Consider the following 17808-nt stretch of genomic DNA (forward strand, 5'->3'; position numbering starts at 1 on the left):
GAAGTTCCAAAAGAATAAAGACATATTATGTCTCTATACAGTGTTGTAATGATGTGAAAATAGTTCAATAAATAAACATAAATATGGGTTGTATTTACAATAGTGTTTGTTCTTCACTGGTTGACCTTTTCTTGTGGCAACAGGTCACACATCTTGCTGCTGTGATGCAACACTGTGGTATTTCACCCAGTAGATGTGGGAGTTTATTCAAATTGGATTTGTTTTCAAATTCTTTGTGGGTCTGTGTAATCTGAGGGAAATATGTATCTCTAATATGCTCTCTCTCTATCTCCACACTCTCTCTCGTCTCTCTGTCTCTCTCTCTCGTCTCTCTCTCTCGTCTCTCTCTCTCTCTCTCTCTCTCTCTCTCTCTCTCTCTCTCTCTTCTCTCTCTCTCTCTCTCTCTCTCGTCTCTCTCTCTCTCTCGTCTCTCTCTCTCTCTCTCTCTCTCTCTCTCTCTTCTCTCTCTCTCTCTCTCTCTCTCGTCTCTCTCTCTCTCTCGTCTCTCTCTCTCTCTCTCTCTCTCTCATTTCTCACCTCTTTTACAAGAACAGGGGAGGGAGGGAGGGGGGTTGTGGAAATTCTGATGTTTGTTTTTCAGTCCTCCTTCATTAGGAACTTGAAGAGCCCCCAGCTGAATTACAATGTAGTTCGTCCCCAGAAAACTCTGTCTGTCGTAACCTGAAATTAATGTTTCCCTCTAATGTAAACAGCATAGAATATGTGGATACCTTTCATAAATTATTACTTTTTCACAACACCTTACATGTTGATTATCGCTCTGTTTTTCCATTGGCTACAGAACGGAAATAAAAACTTCCTTTTTAAAGGAAGTTAGAAAAGTTTGAACGAAAACCCTCCAAAAAAAATGACAAGTGATTACAATTACCAAAACATTTTTTTTGAACTTGCCAATGTCCTGTCAAACAAGTTGTGTTAAATTAGAACTCTCTCTCTGGGCAGCCAAGACGCAACACTAATATTTAAACGACGTGATTCATTACTTTACATCATGCTCCTAAATATTTACAAACAGCATTTCATTTCTTAAGGTGCACTCCTTATCTCTGCTATCAACACCGAGGAGTTTTTCTGAATGTCGACCTTAACAGAAAGTCAACATGAATCTCAGCCCAACCAAACTATCCTGGGAGCTGCAAATTACACAGTTCTGGATTCCGATAATTTATAACACATCTGGTTAGTCAACGACCTGAAAGCCAGACTGCTGTGGTGGAGTAAAGAGGAGAGGGCCAGAGCAGACGGTCTTTATCTCTTTCTCTCTTTCTCTCTTTCTCTCTCTCTCTCTCTCTCGCTCTTTCTTTGTCTGCGATCAGCACAGACCCAGCTCAGAGACTCCAGGATCAGTACTGGGATAGCCTCAGAGTCGGACGCCCAGGCTTCGCTTACATTAAACCTTTACTCACAAGCTTGGTCACCAGCAGAATGACTCCAGGACCAGTGCTGTTACTGTGGGCTCTGGCTCTTCTCGCTACCGTGGCAAGCCAGGAGTATGAGAACCGAATGGAGAGCCATATCGATCGCTCTGTCCCCTGGATCCACACCTTCCGCCAGGGGTTCAACTTCCAGTGTCCCCATGGAGAGGTGCTGGTGGCCCTGCAGAGTGTCTTCAGTGAGAAGGAAGGGTCCGACCGCCTCTGGGCCTTCGAGTGCCAGCAGACTCCCACCACCCTGGGGCACCCCACAGAGTGCTGGTGGGACGACACCAACCGTGCCGGGATGGAGTGGTAGGTCCCTGATGCCATCTCTGGTCATCTCTGTCTCTCTTTTGACCTCTCTGTCGTGTGCCCTCTTTGACCTCTGTGACCTCTGGGCTTTCTGTGCCCCTGATCCTTGTCTAGAAGTGTCATGTTTACACTGGTATTCAGTTATCTCTAATCTTTATAGATGTGGAGGTACCCTGTGGTGTGAATCTTCTGGTTATCTCTAATCTCTATGGATGTGTGGTACTCTTTGCTGGAAGCTAGTTAGGGTTCCCCTTTGTGTAGTGTGCTCTGTAGTGTGTTCTCTGTAGTGTGTTCTCTGTAGTGTGTTCTCTGTAGTGTGTTCTCTGTAGTGTGCCCTTTGTAGTGTGTTCTCTGTAGTGTGTTCTCTGTAGTGTGTTCTCTGTAGTGTGCCCTTTGTAGTGTGTTCTCTGTTCTCTGTAGTGTGTTCTCTGTAGTGTGTTCTCTGTAGTGTGTTCTCTGTAGTGTGCCCTTTGTAGTGTGTTCTCTGTAGTGTGTTCTCTGCCGTTTGTAGTGTGTTCTCTGTAGTGTGCTGTTTGTAGTGTGTTCTTTGTAGTGTGTTCTCTGTAGTGTGCCGTTTGTAGTGTGTTCTCTGTAGTGTGTTCTCTGGTCGTCTGATACGTGGCACGCTCACGTCTGACCATCTGCATCCCCTCTGGCGTTCTCTGATCTCTATCGATGTAAGATGTGCTGAAAACAAAGGCAAGGCAAGGCTGTAACGAGGCTGGAACGAGCTAATTGGGTGGGTGAGGAGAGTCAAATTTGGTAATTGCTAATTATGGACAGTTTTATTTCCCTCCGGGCTGAGTTGTAAAACCCTCAGTCTCAGCAACAGGAAGACTGAATGCTCTATCCTATTGGTGTCTGTGTCGGGAAAGCCTGAGCTTAGATGTGATTTAAGGATAGACCATTTTATTGTCCTTTTAAGGCCCTCCATGATCCATGTCCATAGAGGAACCTCTCTAGCATGAATCATCACGTTTACATTATGCCTAGGTTTACGTTTATTGGTGCATTAATATCTAAAATAGTGAATTGGAGCGCTTTATGATCAACAGAGACTCATATGAAGCCTCAGGAATCCTAAAAAACTTGAATTCGTTATTCTGAAGTCTAGTCTGAAAAGGTAGGAGGCAGGATGACAGAGAGCCATCTCATAGTCTTCAGAGAGCCATCACATCGTCTTCAGAGAGCCATCACCTAGTCTTCAGAAAGCCATCACATCGTCTTCAGAGAGCAATCACATAGTCTTCAGAGAGCCATCACATCGTCTTCAGAGAGCAATCACATAGTCTTCAGAGAGCCATCACATCGTCTTCAGAGAGCCATCACATAGTCTTCTGCTGAGCCATCACGTAGTCTTCAGAGAGCCATCACCTAGTCTTCAGAGAGCCATCACATAGTCTTCAGAGAGCCATCACATCGTCTTCAGAGAGCCATCACATCTTCTTCAGAGAGCCATCACGTAGTCTTCAGAGAGCCATCACATCGTCTTCTGCTGAGCCATCACATAGTCTTCAGAGAGCCATCACATCGTCTTCAGAGAGCCATCACATCGTCTTCAGAGAGCCATCACGTAGTCTTCAGAGAGCCATCACATCGTCTTCTGCTGAGCCATCACATAGTCTTCAGAGAGCCATCACATCGTCTTCAGAAAGCCATCACCTAGTCTTCAGAGAGCCATCACATAGTCTTCTACTGTATTCTAAAACCACTGAAGATGGATTACAGAGACACGTGGCCTAGGGAAGGCAGGCAAGGCACACGCACACGCACACGCACATGCACACGCACACACACACACGCACACGCAAACACACACACACAGTCCTAGGAGGACGTTAGGTCAGTGTGTGTGTCATGTCATCTGTCAGGTGCCAAACACATTCTCTCTGCCACGGGACATTCAACTCAACATGATTTACTGCTCTGTTTACGGCTGAAATGTTGCAGCCTCAACTCACAGCGGTAAAGTTATTTCTGTACAATGGAGTTTATGGCTCGACGCTCCTAACGAATGAAAAACGTCCGCGAGGAACATCTTTGACTCGTTAGTGGATGACATCATTGTTCTAGTGAGTAGGAAGCAGTGTGTTCCTTGGAACACTACCCATTTCATATTGATCTTCTGACGTCCCAAATGGCATTCTGCTCCCTACATTTATCATCTTTTTAGTCTATTTGATCCTGTTATCTCTGTTATCTCTGTGTTCTTTCTCTCTGCGTTGTTTGGGCACGTCATCTACACATGTTGTTTTACAAAGCACGCGTCAAATACAATTGGATTTTTGATTTGATTTGACATAGTGCACTTCTTTTGACCAGAGCACTATGGACCCTGGTTAAAACCCTGGGGTGCCACTCCCTTACAGCTCATCTGGTATACAAAGCAAGAGGCTGATCCACAAAAGGATCCAGTTTAGAAAGGAGAAGGTGTATGATGTGCGGCAGTGTATCACCTGGGTGTCAGTTCCCCAATGCCCTAACCTTTGCAGATTATCTTTTGTCCCAGAGAAATCTTATGTAGGTTATATATACACTCTTAGAGAAAATGTGCTATCTAGAACCTAAAAGGGTTCTTTGGCTGTCCCCATAGGATAACTCTTTGAAGAACCCTTGGTGGCTCCGTGGTAGAACCCTTTTGGTTCCAAGTAGAACCCTTTTGGTTCCAAGTAGAACCGTTTTGGGTTCTATGTAGAACCCTTTCCACAGAGGTTGGAAACCAAAAATAGTTTGACTTGGAACCAAAAACGATTAGCCTACGGGGACAGCCGAATAACCCTTTCGTTCTATGAGTGTGCACTTGCAAATATCCTCCACCTTCTCACTACATTCACACGAGGGGCTCTAGAACCTACAGGTAACTGACAACATAATGGAGTTACCTGTATGTTATTCATACTGATGTGTGTCATGTTGTGAATGTGTCAAATCATGTCCCTCTCCATCCCGAAGCTATTGACAGCCATTGTGATTTGTTCAGACGCCAGGAATGTCAGGTGGAACAGAGGGCAAACAGGGTTTCCTATACTGTATATATACAGTGCCTTGCGAAAGTATTTTTGCCCCCTTGAACTTTGCGACCTTTTGATACATTTCAGGCTTCAAACATAAAGATATAAAACTGTATTTTTTTGTGAAGAATCAACAACAAGTGGGACACAATCATGAAGTGGAACAACATTTATTGGATATTTCAAACGTTTTTAACAAATCAAAAACTGAAAAATTGGGCGTGCAAAAGTATTCAGCCCCTTTACTTTCAGTGCAGCAAACTCTCTCCAGAAGTTCAGTGAGGATCTCTGAATGATCCAATGTTGACCTAAATGACTAATGATGATAAATACAATCCACCTGTGTGTAATCAAGTCTCCGTATAAATGCACCTGCACTGTGATAGTCTCAGAGGTCCGTTAAAAGCGCAGAGAGCATCATGAAGAACAAGGAACACACCAGGCAGGTCCGAGATACTGTTGTGAAGAAGTTTAAAGCCGGATTTGGATACAAAAAGATTTCCCAAGCTTTAAACATCCCAAGGAGCACTGTGAAAGCGATAATGTTGAAATGGAAGGAGTATCAGACCACTGCAAATCTACCAAGACCTGGCCGTCCCTCTAAACCTTCAGCTCATACAAGGAGAAGACTGATCAGAGATGCAGCCAAGAGGCCCATGATCACTCTGGATGAACTGCAGATATCTACAGCTGAGGTGGGAGACTCTGTCCATAGGACAACAATCAGTCGTATATTGCACAAATCTGGCCTTTATGGAAGAGTGGCAAGAAGAAAGCCATTTCTTAAAGATATCCATAAAAAGTGTCGTTTAAAGTTTGCCACAAGCCACCTGGGAGACACACCAAACATGTGGAAGAAGGTGCTCTGGTCAGATGAAACCAAAATTGAACTTTTTGGCAACAATGCAAAATGTTATGTTTGGCGTAAAAGCAACACAGCTCATCACCCTGAACACACCATCCCCACTGTCAAACATGGTGGTGGCAGCATCATGGTTTGGGCCTGCTTTTCTTCAGCAAGGACAGGGAAGATGGTTAAAATTGATGGAAGATGGATGGAGCCAAATACAGGACCATTCTGGAAGAAAACCTGATGGAGTCTGCAAAAGACCTGAGACTGGGACGGAGATTTGTCTTCCAACAAGACAATGATCCAAAACATAAAGCAAAATCTACAATGGAATGGTTCAAAAATAAACATATCCAGGTGTTAGAATGGCCAAGTCAAAGTCCAGACCTGAATCCAATCGAGAATCTGTGGAAAGAACTGAAAACTGCTGTTCACAAATGCTCTCCATCCAACCTCACTGAGCTCGAGCTGTTTTGCAAGGAGGAATGGGAAAATATTTCAGTCTCTCGATGTGCAAAACTGATAGAGACATACCCCAAGCGACTTACAGCTGTAATCGCAGCAAAAGGTGGCGCTACAAAGTATTAACTTAAGGGGGCTGAATAATTTTGCACGCACAATTTTTCAGTTTTTGATTTGTTAAAAAAGTTTGAAATATCCAATAAATGTCGTTCCACTTCATGATTGTGTCCCACTTGTTGTTGATTCTTCACAAAAAAATACAGTTTTATATCTTTATGTTTGAAGCCTGAAATGTGGCAAAAGGTCGCAAAGTTCAAGGGGGCCGAATACTTTCGCAAGGCACTGTATATATATACTTTTGACCAGGACCCATAGGATATATATATATATATACAGTATATACAAAAGTAGTGCACTAAATAGGGAATAGAGTGCCATTTGGGACGCTGCTACAGAATGTCTGTAGTTATTCTAAGGGAGAGTGGGACTTAACACTAGATCATTGGTTCACAGGCAGCAAGCAGCAGCAGCAGTCGAAGCAGTAGTATTATTATTAGTAGTAGTTGTAGTAGTAGTATTATTAGTATTATTATTATTATTATTATTATTATTATTATTGGTAGTAGTATTATTATTATTATTGGTAGTAGTATTATTATTATTATTATTATTATTGGTAGTATTATAGTATTATTATTATTATTATTATTATTAGTAGTAGTAGTAGTAGTTGTAGTATTATTATTATTATTATTATTATTATTATTATTATTATTATTATTATTATTATTATTATTGGTAGTAGTATTATTATTATTATTATTATTATTAGTAGCAGTAGTAGTAGTAGCAGTATTATTATTAGTAGTAGTAGTAGTAGTATTAGTATTATTATTATTATTATTATTAGTAGTAGTAGTAGTAGTATTAGTATTATTATTATTATTATTATTAGTAGTAGTAGTATTATTATTATTATTATTATTATTATTATTATTATTATTATTGGTAGTAGTATTATTATTATTATCAGTAGTAGTAGTATTGGTAGTATTATTATTATTATTGGTATTATTATTATTATTATTATCAGTAGTAGTAGTAGTAGTAGTATTATTAGTAGTAGTAGCCGTAGTAGTAGTATTATTATTAGTAGTAGCAGTAGTAGCAGTTGTAGTAGCAGTATTAGCATTATTAGTAGTAGTAGCAGCAGTTGTAGCAGCAGTAGTAGCCGTAGTAGTAGTATTATTATTAGTAGTAGTAGCAGCAGTTGTAGTAGCAGTATTATTATTATTAGTATAGTATAATTATTATTAGTAGTAGTAGCAGCAGTAGTAGTAGTAGCAGTATTATTATTATTATTAGTAGCAGTAGTAGCAGTATTATTATTATTAGTAGTAGTAGTGGTAGAAGTAGCAGTATTATTATTATTAGTAGTAGTAGTAGTAGTATTATTATTATTATTAGTAGTAGTAGCAGTATTATTATTATTATTAGTAGTAGTAGCAGTATTATTATTATTATTAGTAGTAGCAGCAGTAGTAGTAGTAGCAGTATTATTATTATTAGTAGTAGCAGTAGTAGTATTATTATTATTAGTAGTAGTAGTAGTATTATTATTATTAGTAGTAGTAGTGGTAGAAGTAGCAGTATTATTATTATTATTAGTAGTAGTAGTAGTAGCAGTTGTAGCAGTATTAGTATTATTATTAGTAGTAGCATCAGTAGTAGTAGCAGTATTATTATTAGTAGTAGTAGTAGCAGTATTATTATTAGTAGTAGTAATAGTAGTAGCAGTAGTAGTAGCAGTATTATTATTATTAGTAGTAGTAGTCAATATTATTATTAGTAGTAGTAGTATTATTATTAGTAGCAGTAGTACTAGCAGTAGTATTATTATTAGTAGCAGTAGTACTAGCAGTGGTATTATTATTATTAGTAGTAGTAGTAGTAGCAGTATTATTATTATTATTATTATTAGTAGCAGTAGTAGTAGTAGCAGTATTATTAGTAGTAGTAGTAGCAGTAGTAGCAGTATTATTATTATTATTAGTAGTAGTAGTAGTAGCAGTAGTAGTAGTAGCAGTATTATTATTATTATTAGTAGTAGTAGTAGTAACAGTAACAGTAGATGTAGTTGTAGTAATGATAGTAGTAGAAGTAGCAGTAGTAGTAGCAGTAGAAGCAGAAGCAGTAGTACTAGCAGTAGTAATAGCAGTAGTACAAGCAGTAGTACTAGCAGTAGTACTAGCAGTAGTAGAAGCAGCAGTAGCAGCAGTACTAGCAGTAGTATTAGCAGAAGTAGTAGTAGTAGTTGTAGTAGTAGTAGTAGTAGTATTAGCAGAAGTAGTAGTTGTAGTTGTAGTAGTAGTAGTAGTAGTAGTAGTAGTATCAGTATTATTAATATTGGTAGTAATAGTAGTAGTCGTAATCCAAATCAGTCAGGCAGGTAGAGGACGGCAGGCAGGATCAGGGTCAGGACAGGCAGAAAGGTCAGAACTGGAAAGAATAGGTAAAACAAAGACGAGAGCACAGGAAACATGGGAATACGCTGGTAGAACTTGAAATAGGAGACAAAGGGCTGTGAGACACATGAAAAGTAGGAGGTATACGGAGGGTGCGGGGCAACAGAAGACGAACAGCAGAGGGGCTAAGGATTTTAGGGATGTGGAAAGGGCCAATGAAACGGGAGCAAAGTTTACGGGGCTCCACCCAGAGGGGCAGGTCCCGAGTGGAAAGCCATCCCCTCTGCCCGAGCCGATAGCGGGGAGCAGGGGTCCGGGGGCGATCCGCCTGTCTAAGATACCTGGATGTGGTCTTCAGAAGAGTGGCCCGGGCTCTCTTCCTGAACATCTGGGCAGAGGGTATGCTGACTTCTAGCTCAGGGAAGAGCGGGGACTGATACCCAAGGAACACTTGAAGGGTGAGAGGCCAGTGGCTGAGTAGGGAAGGGTGTTACGGGCGTATTCCACCCACACAAGTTGCTGGCTCCAGGTGGTGGGGTTGGTGGAGACGAGGCAACGACAAGGTCCTGATTGGCTCGTTCCGACTGGTCATTTGATTGGGGGTGAAAACCTAAGGACAGACTGGACGACGACCCAATGAGGGTGCAGGAAGCCTTCCGGGACGAGAACTGAGGACCACAATCGGAGACCAAGCCAACCGGAAGTCCATGGATCCGGAAGACGTGCTGCACCATGAGCTGAGCCGACTCCTTGTCCCATTTATTTTAACCGTGATGTCATTAAGGCCCCGGTAGTCAGTATACAGGCGTAGGGTTTTGTCCTTCTTCTCCACATAGAAGAAACCAGCGCCGGCACAGCGAGAGATACTCCTCCATAGCCTTGGTTTCCAGACCCGACAGGGAGTAAAGAACGCCTCCGAGGTGGTGTAGTGCCCGGGAGAAGATCAATAGCATAGTCGCAGGGTCGATGCGGAGGGAGAGAAGTAGCGTGGGTCTTGTTGAAGACCTCCCAGAGGTTCAGATCCAAGGACTCTCCCAGGAAGACGTCCCGGGGCAAGTTGTGCCGACTTAAGACAGAACGGGCTCCAACCGACGATAGTACCAATAGCCCAGTTGATCAGGGGATTGTGCTTCTGGAGCCATGAACAATCTAGCCCTTCCCAGTAGCTTGGGCTTTGGAGGAGGCGAGTCAACCGCCCTCGGTAATTCCCGTGGGCACTCAGGTGACCTCGGATTCTCTCGATAAGGTGGACGTCAGGAACTTACGGGATTGCTCTGAGGCGAGGTGAGGGTGGTGGACGAGCGAGTGTGACTGGGAACAGACCTCTCCCTCCTAAGTTCCCGTAGCCACCCATTGATCCGCACGTTTAAGGCGATGAGGGAGTCGAGGTCCATGGGATGCTCCCGGGCTGCAAGCTCATCTTTAACCTCCTCCGATAATCCATAAAGGAAGGTGTCGAAATGGGCTTCCGGGGTCCAGGCACTCTCATCCGCCAACATGCGAAAATCCATCACGTGGTCTGCCACACTACGGGAGTCTTGACGTAGTTGGAGCAGCCTCTCGCCCGGACAACGAAGAATCGTACACTGTTCGTACTTCCTCCAGACTGAGGCAAACGGTGAACTGTTGCTCCCACACCGCTGTAGCCCAGGCAAGTGCCCTACCGGACATCAGCGTTATGAGGTACGCACTGGGAGAGAAAAGCCCGGCAGGTTCCAGAATCTCCAGCGTAGCGCTCCGGAGGAGGTAAGCAAGGTTCTCGGGACAACGGGGCTGGGAAGAAGCGCTGCTGGTGGCGGGGTTTCTGAGAGTCTGGGGGATGGCTGTTATGGCTTGCTGCCTAGTAGGGAATCCGCACAATTGCTCCAGCAATGTTTTGAATGCATGGTCATGGCGTCTGCCAGGGTATGGAGTCTGGATCAGGCAGGATCAGGGTCAGGACAGGCAGAAAGTTCAGAACTGGGAAGACTAGGAAAACAAAACTAGAACACAGGAAACATGGAAACATGCTGGTATTACTTGACAGAACAAGGCAAACTGGCAACAGACAAACAGAACACCCAGGTATAAATACACAGGGGATAATGAGGGGAGATGCAAGACACCTGTTCAGAGGTGGAGGCAAGTACAAAAACAGGTGAAACAGATCAGGGCGTGACTAGCAGTAGTAGTAGTAGTAGTATTAGTAGTAGCAGTACTAGCAGTAGTAGTAGTAGTACTAGTAGTAGTACTAGCAGTAGTAGCTGTAGTAGTACTACTACTAGTAGTAGCAGTAGTAGTAGTGGTAGTAGTAGCTGTAGTGGTAGCAGTAGTAGTAGCAGTAGTAGTAGCAGTATTATTATTAGTAGTAGTAGTAGTAGTAGAAGTAGCTGTAGTAGTAGCAGTAGTAGTCGTAGCAGTAGTTGTAGTAGTACTAGCATTATTATTACTGAGGTCAGCCTGCAGGCGCCCGGTCCGCCACAAGAAGTCGCTAGAGCGCGATGAGCCAAGTAAAGCCCCCCCGGTTGAACCCTCCTCTAACCCGGACGACGCTGGGAAAATTGTGCGCCGCCTTATGGGACTCCCGATCACGGCCGGTTGTGATACAGTCCGGGATCGAACGTGGGTCAGTAATGATGCCTCTAGCACTGCAATGCATTGCCTTAGACCACCAAGATGAGAAAAGGCTGGAGTCATCTCCAAAAACGTCAAGGCAGGAGTTATCTCCTAAAACGTCAAAAGCTGGAGTTATCTCCTAAAACGTCAAGGCTGGAGTTATCTCCAAAAAAGTCAAGCCTGGGGTTATCTCCTAAAACGTCAAGGCTGGAGTTATCTCCAAAAAAGTCAAGCCTGGAGTTATCTCCTAAAAAGTCAAGCCTGGAGTTATCTTCAAAAATGCCAAGGCTGGAGTTATTCTCCAATAACATAACAATGAACTTGTGTACTCATTCAACATGTTTTTCTTCTCCCGGTGATTTGTGAGTCTTTTTATAACTAGCAGTCTCTTGTCCATCCTCTGACATTTCCTTTGCTTACTTTATGAACCCAGTTTCCTGTGCTTTCAGAAATGTTTTGATGTTTGGCACAGCTTTCTGACACCACGGCCAGCTGAGCTCACTCCACTTGTTCAAGAACCTGAACAAATGTGTAATTCTCTGGAACAACGTCATTATTTCACATAAAATATTCACAATTTCCCCCCTAAGACACACTATCATTCATGTGTAGACTGAAAAGAAACATTGCCAATAGACATCATTTATATTTAGTCATTGGGTGGTATCAGCATGCCGCTGTGGTTTGGAAAGGTACTTCATTAATATTGTGTTCCACCCTATCCATTGTCTCAGCTGCGGTAAGGCTAGGTTACTATTAGGCTTGGAAACAAAGGCTTCCCCTGGGAACGGAGGCAGACGTGTTCTATCATCCCAGGGGCTTGAGACACACACTGTGGAAATTGTAATGTATTTATTTTAATTTGACCTTTATTTAACTAGGCAAGTCAATTAAGAACAAATTCTTATTTTCAATGACGGCCTAGGAGCAGTGGGTTAACTGCCTTGTTCAGGGGCAGAGCTGACAGATTTTTACCTGGTCAGCTCAGGGATTACAGTTACAACGCTCTAACCACTAGGCTACCAATGTGAGGCGCCAAGGTAGACGTGCAATGTTCCATCAAATCAAGCTGAGGCGCACACATAGACAGAGACGTGCACTGTCCCATGGCCAGCTCACACAGGGTTTTCCCTCAGGTTAATGGGGCTCAGTTCTGATCCTTTGATATCTGATCTCCGATATCTGGTCCTCCGATATCTGATCATCTGATATCTGATCTCTGATATCTGATCCCTTAATATCTGATCATCTGATATCTGATCTCTGATGCTATGATGTCTGATCCTCTGATATCTGATCTCTGGTGCTATGATCTCTGATGCTATGATCTTTGATCCTCTGATATCTGATCTCTGGTGCTATGATCTCTGATCCTCTGATATCTGATCTCTGATGCTATGATCTCTGATGCTATGATCTTTGATCCTCTGATATCTGATCTCTGATGCTATGATCTCTGATCCTCTGATATGTGATCCTTTAATATCTGATCTCTGATCCTCTGATCTCTGATCCTCTGATATCTGATCTCTGATCCTCTGATATCTGATCTCTGATGCTATGATCTCTGATCCCTTGATATCTGATCTCTGATCCTCTGATATGTGATCCTTTAATATCTGATCTCTGATCCTCTGATATCTGATCTCTGATATCTGATCCTCTGATATCTGATCTCTGATCCTCTGTGAACTCCTCCTGTAATGGGGTCCAGTATGGATACCTCTGAGCTCTGAATTTCAAGGCCTGGCCACAAAGACGACGTGTAAACATAGTAAACATCATCTGTGACACTCAAATTATTATGATTTGCTACGTTTGCTATGGTTGTTTGAAACAGGTTATTCGAGACGAAAACAAAAGGAAGGAGAATGGGTGGTCGTCTAACGCGAATGTCTAGCAACCAAAATGTTAGCATTTCAGCAACATTGCAACTACTTAGCATGTTAGCTGACCCTTCCCCTACAAATTGTAATTAATACATACCATACGAAACGTAACAAATCATACTAAATGGATTGCGCTATATACATTATAAGGTCATTTCTAATTGAGCTGACAAACGCAGCATTTACTGTGAATGCAGTCCATGCTAACGCAGGAACATTGCCTTTTAAATTTCAATGGTAAACTTCTGCGATATGGACCTGTCCGCCCCATTTAGTCCTATAGCTGCTGGCTGGGCCACTGTTGCCATGACAAAGGACTACAGATCCCTGTGCTCTCAGCGCTCTCGGTTTAATGTTGGTCAAACTATTCTGCTGTGATGACAACCGGCTGTATGGACTATAAACACACTACACAGTGTTTACATCAAATCACCAGAGGAGAGGAGGAGGAGAGAAGACGAAAGGAGAGGAGGAGAGAGGAAGAGGGGAGGAGGAGAGAAGATGAGAGGGAGAGGGGAGGGGAGAGGAGAGGGGAGGGGACACGAGAGGAGAGGAGGAGGATAGGACAGGAGGGGAGGAGGAGAGAAGATGAGAGGGAGAGGAGAAGATGAGGAGGAGGGAGGAGGGGAGGAGGAGAGAAGATGAGAGAAGGGAGAGGAGAGAGGAGGGGAGGAGGAGGGAGGAGGGGAGGAGGAGGGAGGAGGGGAGAGGAGAGGGGAGGGGACACGAGAGGAGAGGAGGAGGATAGGACAGGAGGGGAGGAGAAAAGATGAGAATATTGTTAACAATCTAATCTTTCCTCGATGTAATGGTAACTGCCTAATTTTCAACTCTTGGATGTCAATTGTGTTGAAAGGATGAATTCATCTTAATTTGTTTAAGTGATCTGTAGTCAACTGTGGCAATGAAGCCATTACAACTCTGTATCCTCGGTTTCTGAGACAAATCCTTTGAGAATCTTGGCCAACTATATTATGGGTCTTTGGATCATAAAGTTTCTAAGTTGTATTTCAGGTCTTCAACATGCGGCAACAATGGTCTGGTGGCGGGGGTGATGAGCAAGTACTTTGAGCCTGTCCTGGACCGTGAGTGGTCGTTCTACTGCTGTCGCTACAGCCGCCGCTGCCCCTACTCCTGCTGGTAAGTCCCCTACGTCTAACCCTAACCAACCTTAACCTGACCCTAACCAACCTTAACATAACCCCAACCTAACCCTAACCCAACCCAACCTTACCCTAACCCTAACCAACCTTAACATAACCCCAACCCAACCTTAACCTAACCCAACCTTACCCTAAACCTACCCAACCTTACCCTAACCAACCTTAACCTAACCCTAACCCAACCTTACCCTAAACCTACCCAACCTTACCCTAACCAACCTTAACCTAACCCAACCTTACCTTAACCTAACCCTACCTTACCCTAACCCTAACCCAACCTTACCTTAACCCTACCCATCCTAACCCTAACCCAAACCAACCTTAACCTTACCCTAACCAGCCTTAACCTAACCCTAACCCAACCTTACCCTAACCCAACCTTGCCCTAACCCTAACCCACCTTAACCTAACCCTAACCCAACCTAATCCTAACCCAACCTTACCTTACCCTACCCAACCTTAACCTAACCCTAACCCAACCTTAACCTAACCCTAACCCAACCTTACCCTAACCCAACCTTAAACTAACCTAACCCAACCTTAACCTTAACTAAACCCTAACCCTAACCCTAATTTAGTCTCAGTCTCAAAGTTAAAAATCTCTGTGTCAATATTGTCTTTCTTGGTTGATATACACTATGTGGTTACACTATGTAGTTACACTATGTAGTTACACTATGTGGTTACACTATGTAGTTACACTACACTATGTAGTTACACTATGTAGTTACACTATGTAGTTACACTATGTGGTTACACTATGTAGTTACACTACACTATGTAGTTACACTATGTAGTTACACTATGTAGTTACACTACACTATGTAGTTACACTATGTAGTTACACTATGTGGTTACACTATGTAATTACACTACACTATTTAGTTACACTATGTAGTTACACTATGTGGTTACACTATGTAGTTACACTACACTATGTAGTTACACTATGTGGTTACACTATGTAGTTACACTATGTAGTTACACTATGTAGTTACACTACACTATGTAGTTACACTATGTAGTTACACTATGTAGTTACACTACACTATGTAGTTACACTATGTAGTTACACTATGTGGTTACACTATGTAGTTACACTACACTATGTAGTTACACTATGTAGTTACACTATGTGGTTACACTATGTAGTTACACTACACTATGTAGTTACACTATGTAGTTACACTACACTACGTAGTTAATATATGTAGTTACACTATGTAGTTACACTATGTGGTTACACTATGTAGTTACACTATGTAGTTACACTATGTGGTTACACTACACTATGTAGTTAATATATGTAGTTACACTATGTGGTTACACTATGTAGTTACACTACACTACGTAGTTAATATATGTAGTTACACTATGTGGTTACACTATGTAGTTACACTATGTGGTTACACTATGTAGTTACACTACACTATTTAGTTACACTATGTAGTTACACTATGTAGTTACACTACACTATGTAGTTACACTATGTAGTTACACTACACTATGTAGTTACACTATGTAGTTACACTATGTAGTTACACTACACTATGTAGTTACACTATGTAGTTACACTACACTATGTAGTTACATTATGTAGTTACACTACACTATGTAGTTACACTATGTAGTTACACTACACTATGTAGTTACACTATTTAGTTACACTATGTAGTTACACTACACTACGTAGTTACACTATTTAGTTACACTATGTAGTTACACTATGTAGTTACACTATGTAGTTACACTATAGTTACACTATTTAGTTACACTATGTAGTTACACTATGTAGTTACACTATGTAGTTACACTATGTAGTTACACTATTTAGTTACACTACGTAGTTAATATATGTAGTTACACTATGTAGTTACACTATGTAGTTACACTACACTATGTAGTTACACTATGTAGTTACACTACGTAGTTAATATATGTAGTTACACTATGTGGTTACACTATGTGGTTACACTACACTATGTAGTTACACTATGTAGTTACACTACGTAGTTAATATATGTAGTTACACTATGTGGTTACACTATGTGGTTACACTATGTAGTTACACTATGTAGTTACACTACACTATGTAGTTACACTATGTGGTTACACTATGTAGTTACACTATGTAGTTACACTATGTAGTTACACTACACTATTTAGTTACACTATGTAGTTACACTATGTAGTTACACTACACTATGTAGTTACACTATGTGGTTACACTATGTGGTTACACTATGTAGTTACACTACACTATTTAGTTACACTATGTAGTTACACTATGTAGTTACACTACACTATGTAGTTACACTATGTAGTTACACTATGTAGTTACACTATTATGTAGTTACACTATGTAGTTACACTATGTGGTTACACTATGTAGTTACACTATGTAGTTACACTATGTGGTTACACTATGTAGTTACACTATGTAGTTACACTACACTATGTAGTTACACTATGTGGTTACACTATGTGGTTACACTATGTGGTTACACTACACTATTTAGTTACACTACACTATTTAGTTACACTACATTATGTAGTTACACTATGTAGTTACACTATGTAGTTACACTATAGTTACACTATGTAGTTACACTATGTTATGTAGTTACACTATGTAGTTACACTATGTAGTTACACTACACTATGTAGTTACACTATGTAGTTACACTATGTAGTTACACTACACTATGTAGTTACACTATGTAGTTACACTATGTAGTTACACTACACTATGTAGTTACACTATGTAGTTACACTATGTAGTTACACTATAGTTACACTATGTAGTTACACTATGTTATGTAGTTACACTATGTAGTTACACTATGTAGTTACACTACACTATGTAGTTACACTATGTCGTTACACTATGTAGTTACACTACACTATGTAGTTACACTATGTAGTTACACAATGTAGTTACACTATACTATGTAGTTACACTATGTGGTTACACTATGTAGTTACACTACACTATGTAGTTACACTATGTAGTTACACTACACTATGTAGTTACACTATGTAGTTACACTACACTATGTAGTTACACTATGAGGTTACACTATGTAGTTACACTACACTATGTAGTTACACTACACTATGTAGTTACACTATGAGGTTACACTATGTGGTTACACTATGTGGTTACACTACGTAGTTACACTACACTATGTGGTTACACTATGTAGTTACACTACACTATGTAGTTACACTACACTATGTAGTTACACTATGAGGTTACACTATGTGGTTACACTATGTGGTTACACTACGTAGTTACACTACACTATGTGGTTACACTATGTAGTTGCACTACACTATGTAGTTACACTATGTGGTTACACTATGTAGTTACACTATGTAGTTACACTACACTATGTAGTTACACTATGTAGTTACACTATGTAGTTACACTATGTAGTTACACTATGTGGTTACACTATGTAGTTACACTATGTAGTTACACTATGTAGTTACACTACACTATGTAGTTACACTATGTAGTTACACTATGTGGTTACACTACACTATGTAGTTACACTATGTGGTTACACTATGTGGTTACACTATGTAGTTACACTATGTAGTTACACTACACTATGTAGTT

General features: G+C 41.4%; 1 protein-coding gene across 1 annotated transcript in view; it reads left to right on the forward strand.

Moving 5' to 3' along the window:
• Nucleotides 1-1199: 1199 nt before the first annotated feature.
• dpt (dermatopontin) overlaps nucleotides 1200-17808 on the forward strand; it is a 21091-nt gene continuing 4482 nt past the window's right edge. Inside the window, exons 1-2 of the mRNA XM_065009474.1 lie at nucleotides 1200-1748; nucleotides 14035-14160. Coding sequence (XP_064865546.1) covers nucleotides 1447-1748; nucleotides 14035-14160 — 428 coding nt within the window. The 5' untranslated portion in view covers nucleotides 1200-1446. The remainder of the gene's footprint in view (nucleotides 1749-14034; nucleotides 14161-17808) is intronic.

The sequence above is a fragment of the Oncorhynchus nerka genome, linkage group LG25 (assembly GCF_034236695.1).
Source record: "Oncorhynchus nerka isolate Pitt River linkage group LG25, Oner_Uvic_2.0, whole genome shotgun sequence".
In the NCBI taxonomy this organism is placed as follows: Eukaryota; Metazoa; Chordata; class Actinopteri; order Salmoniformes; family Salmonidae; genus Oncorhynchus; species Oncorhynchus nerka.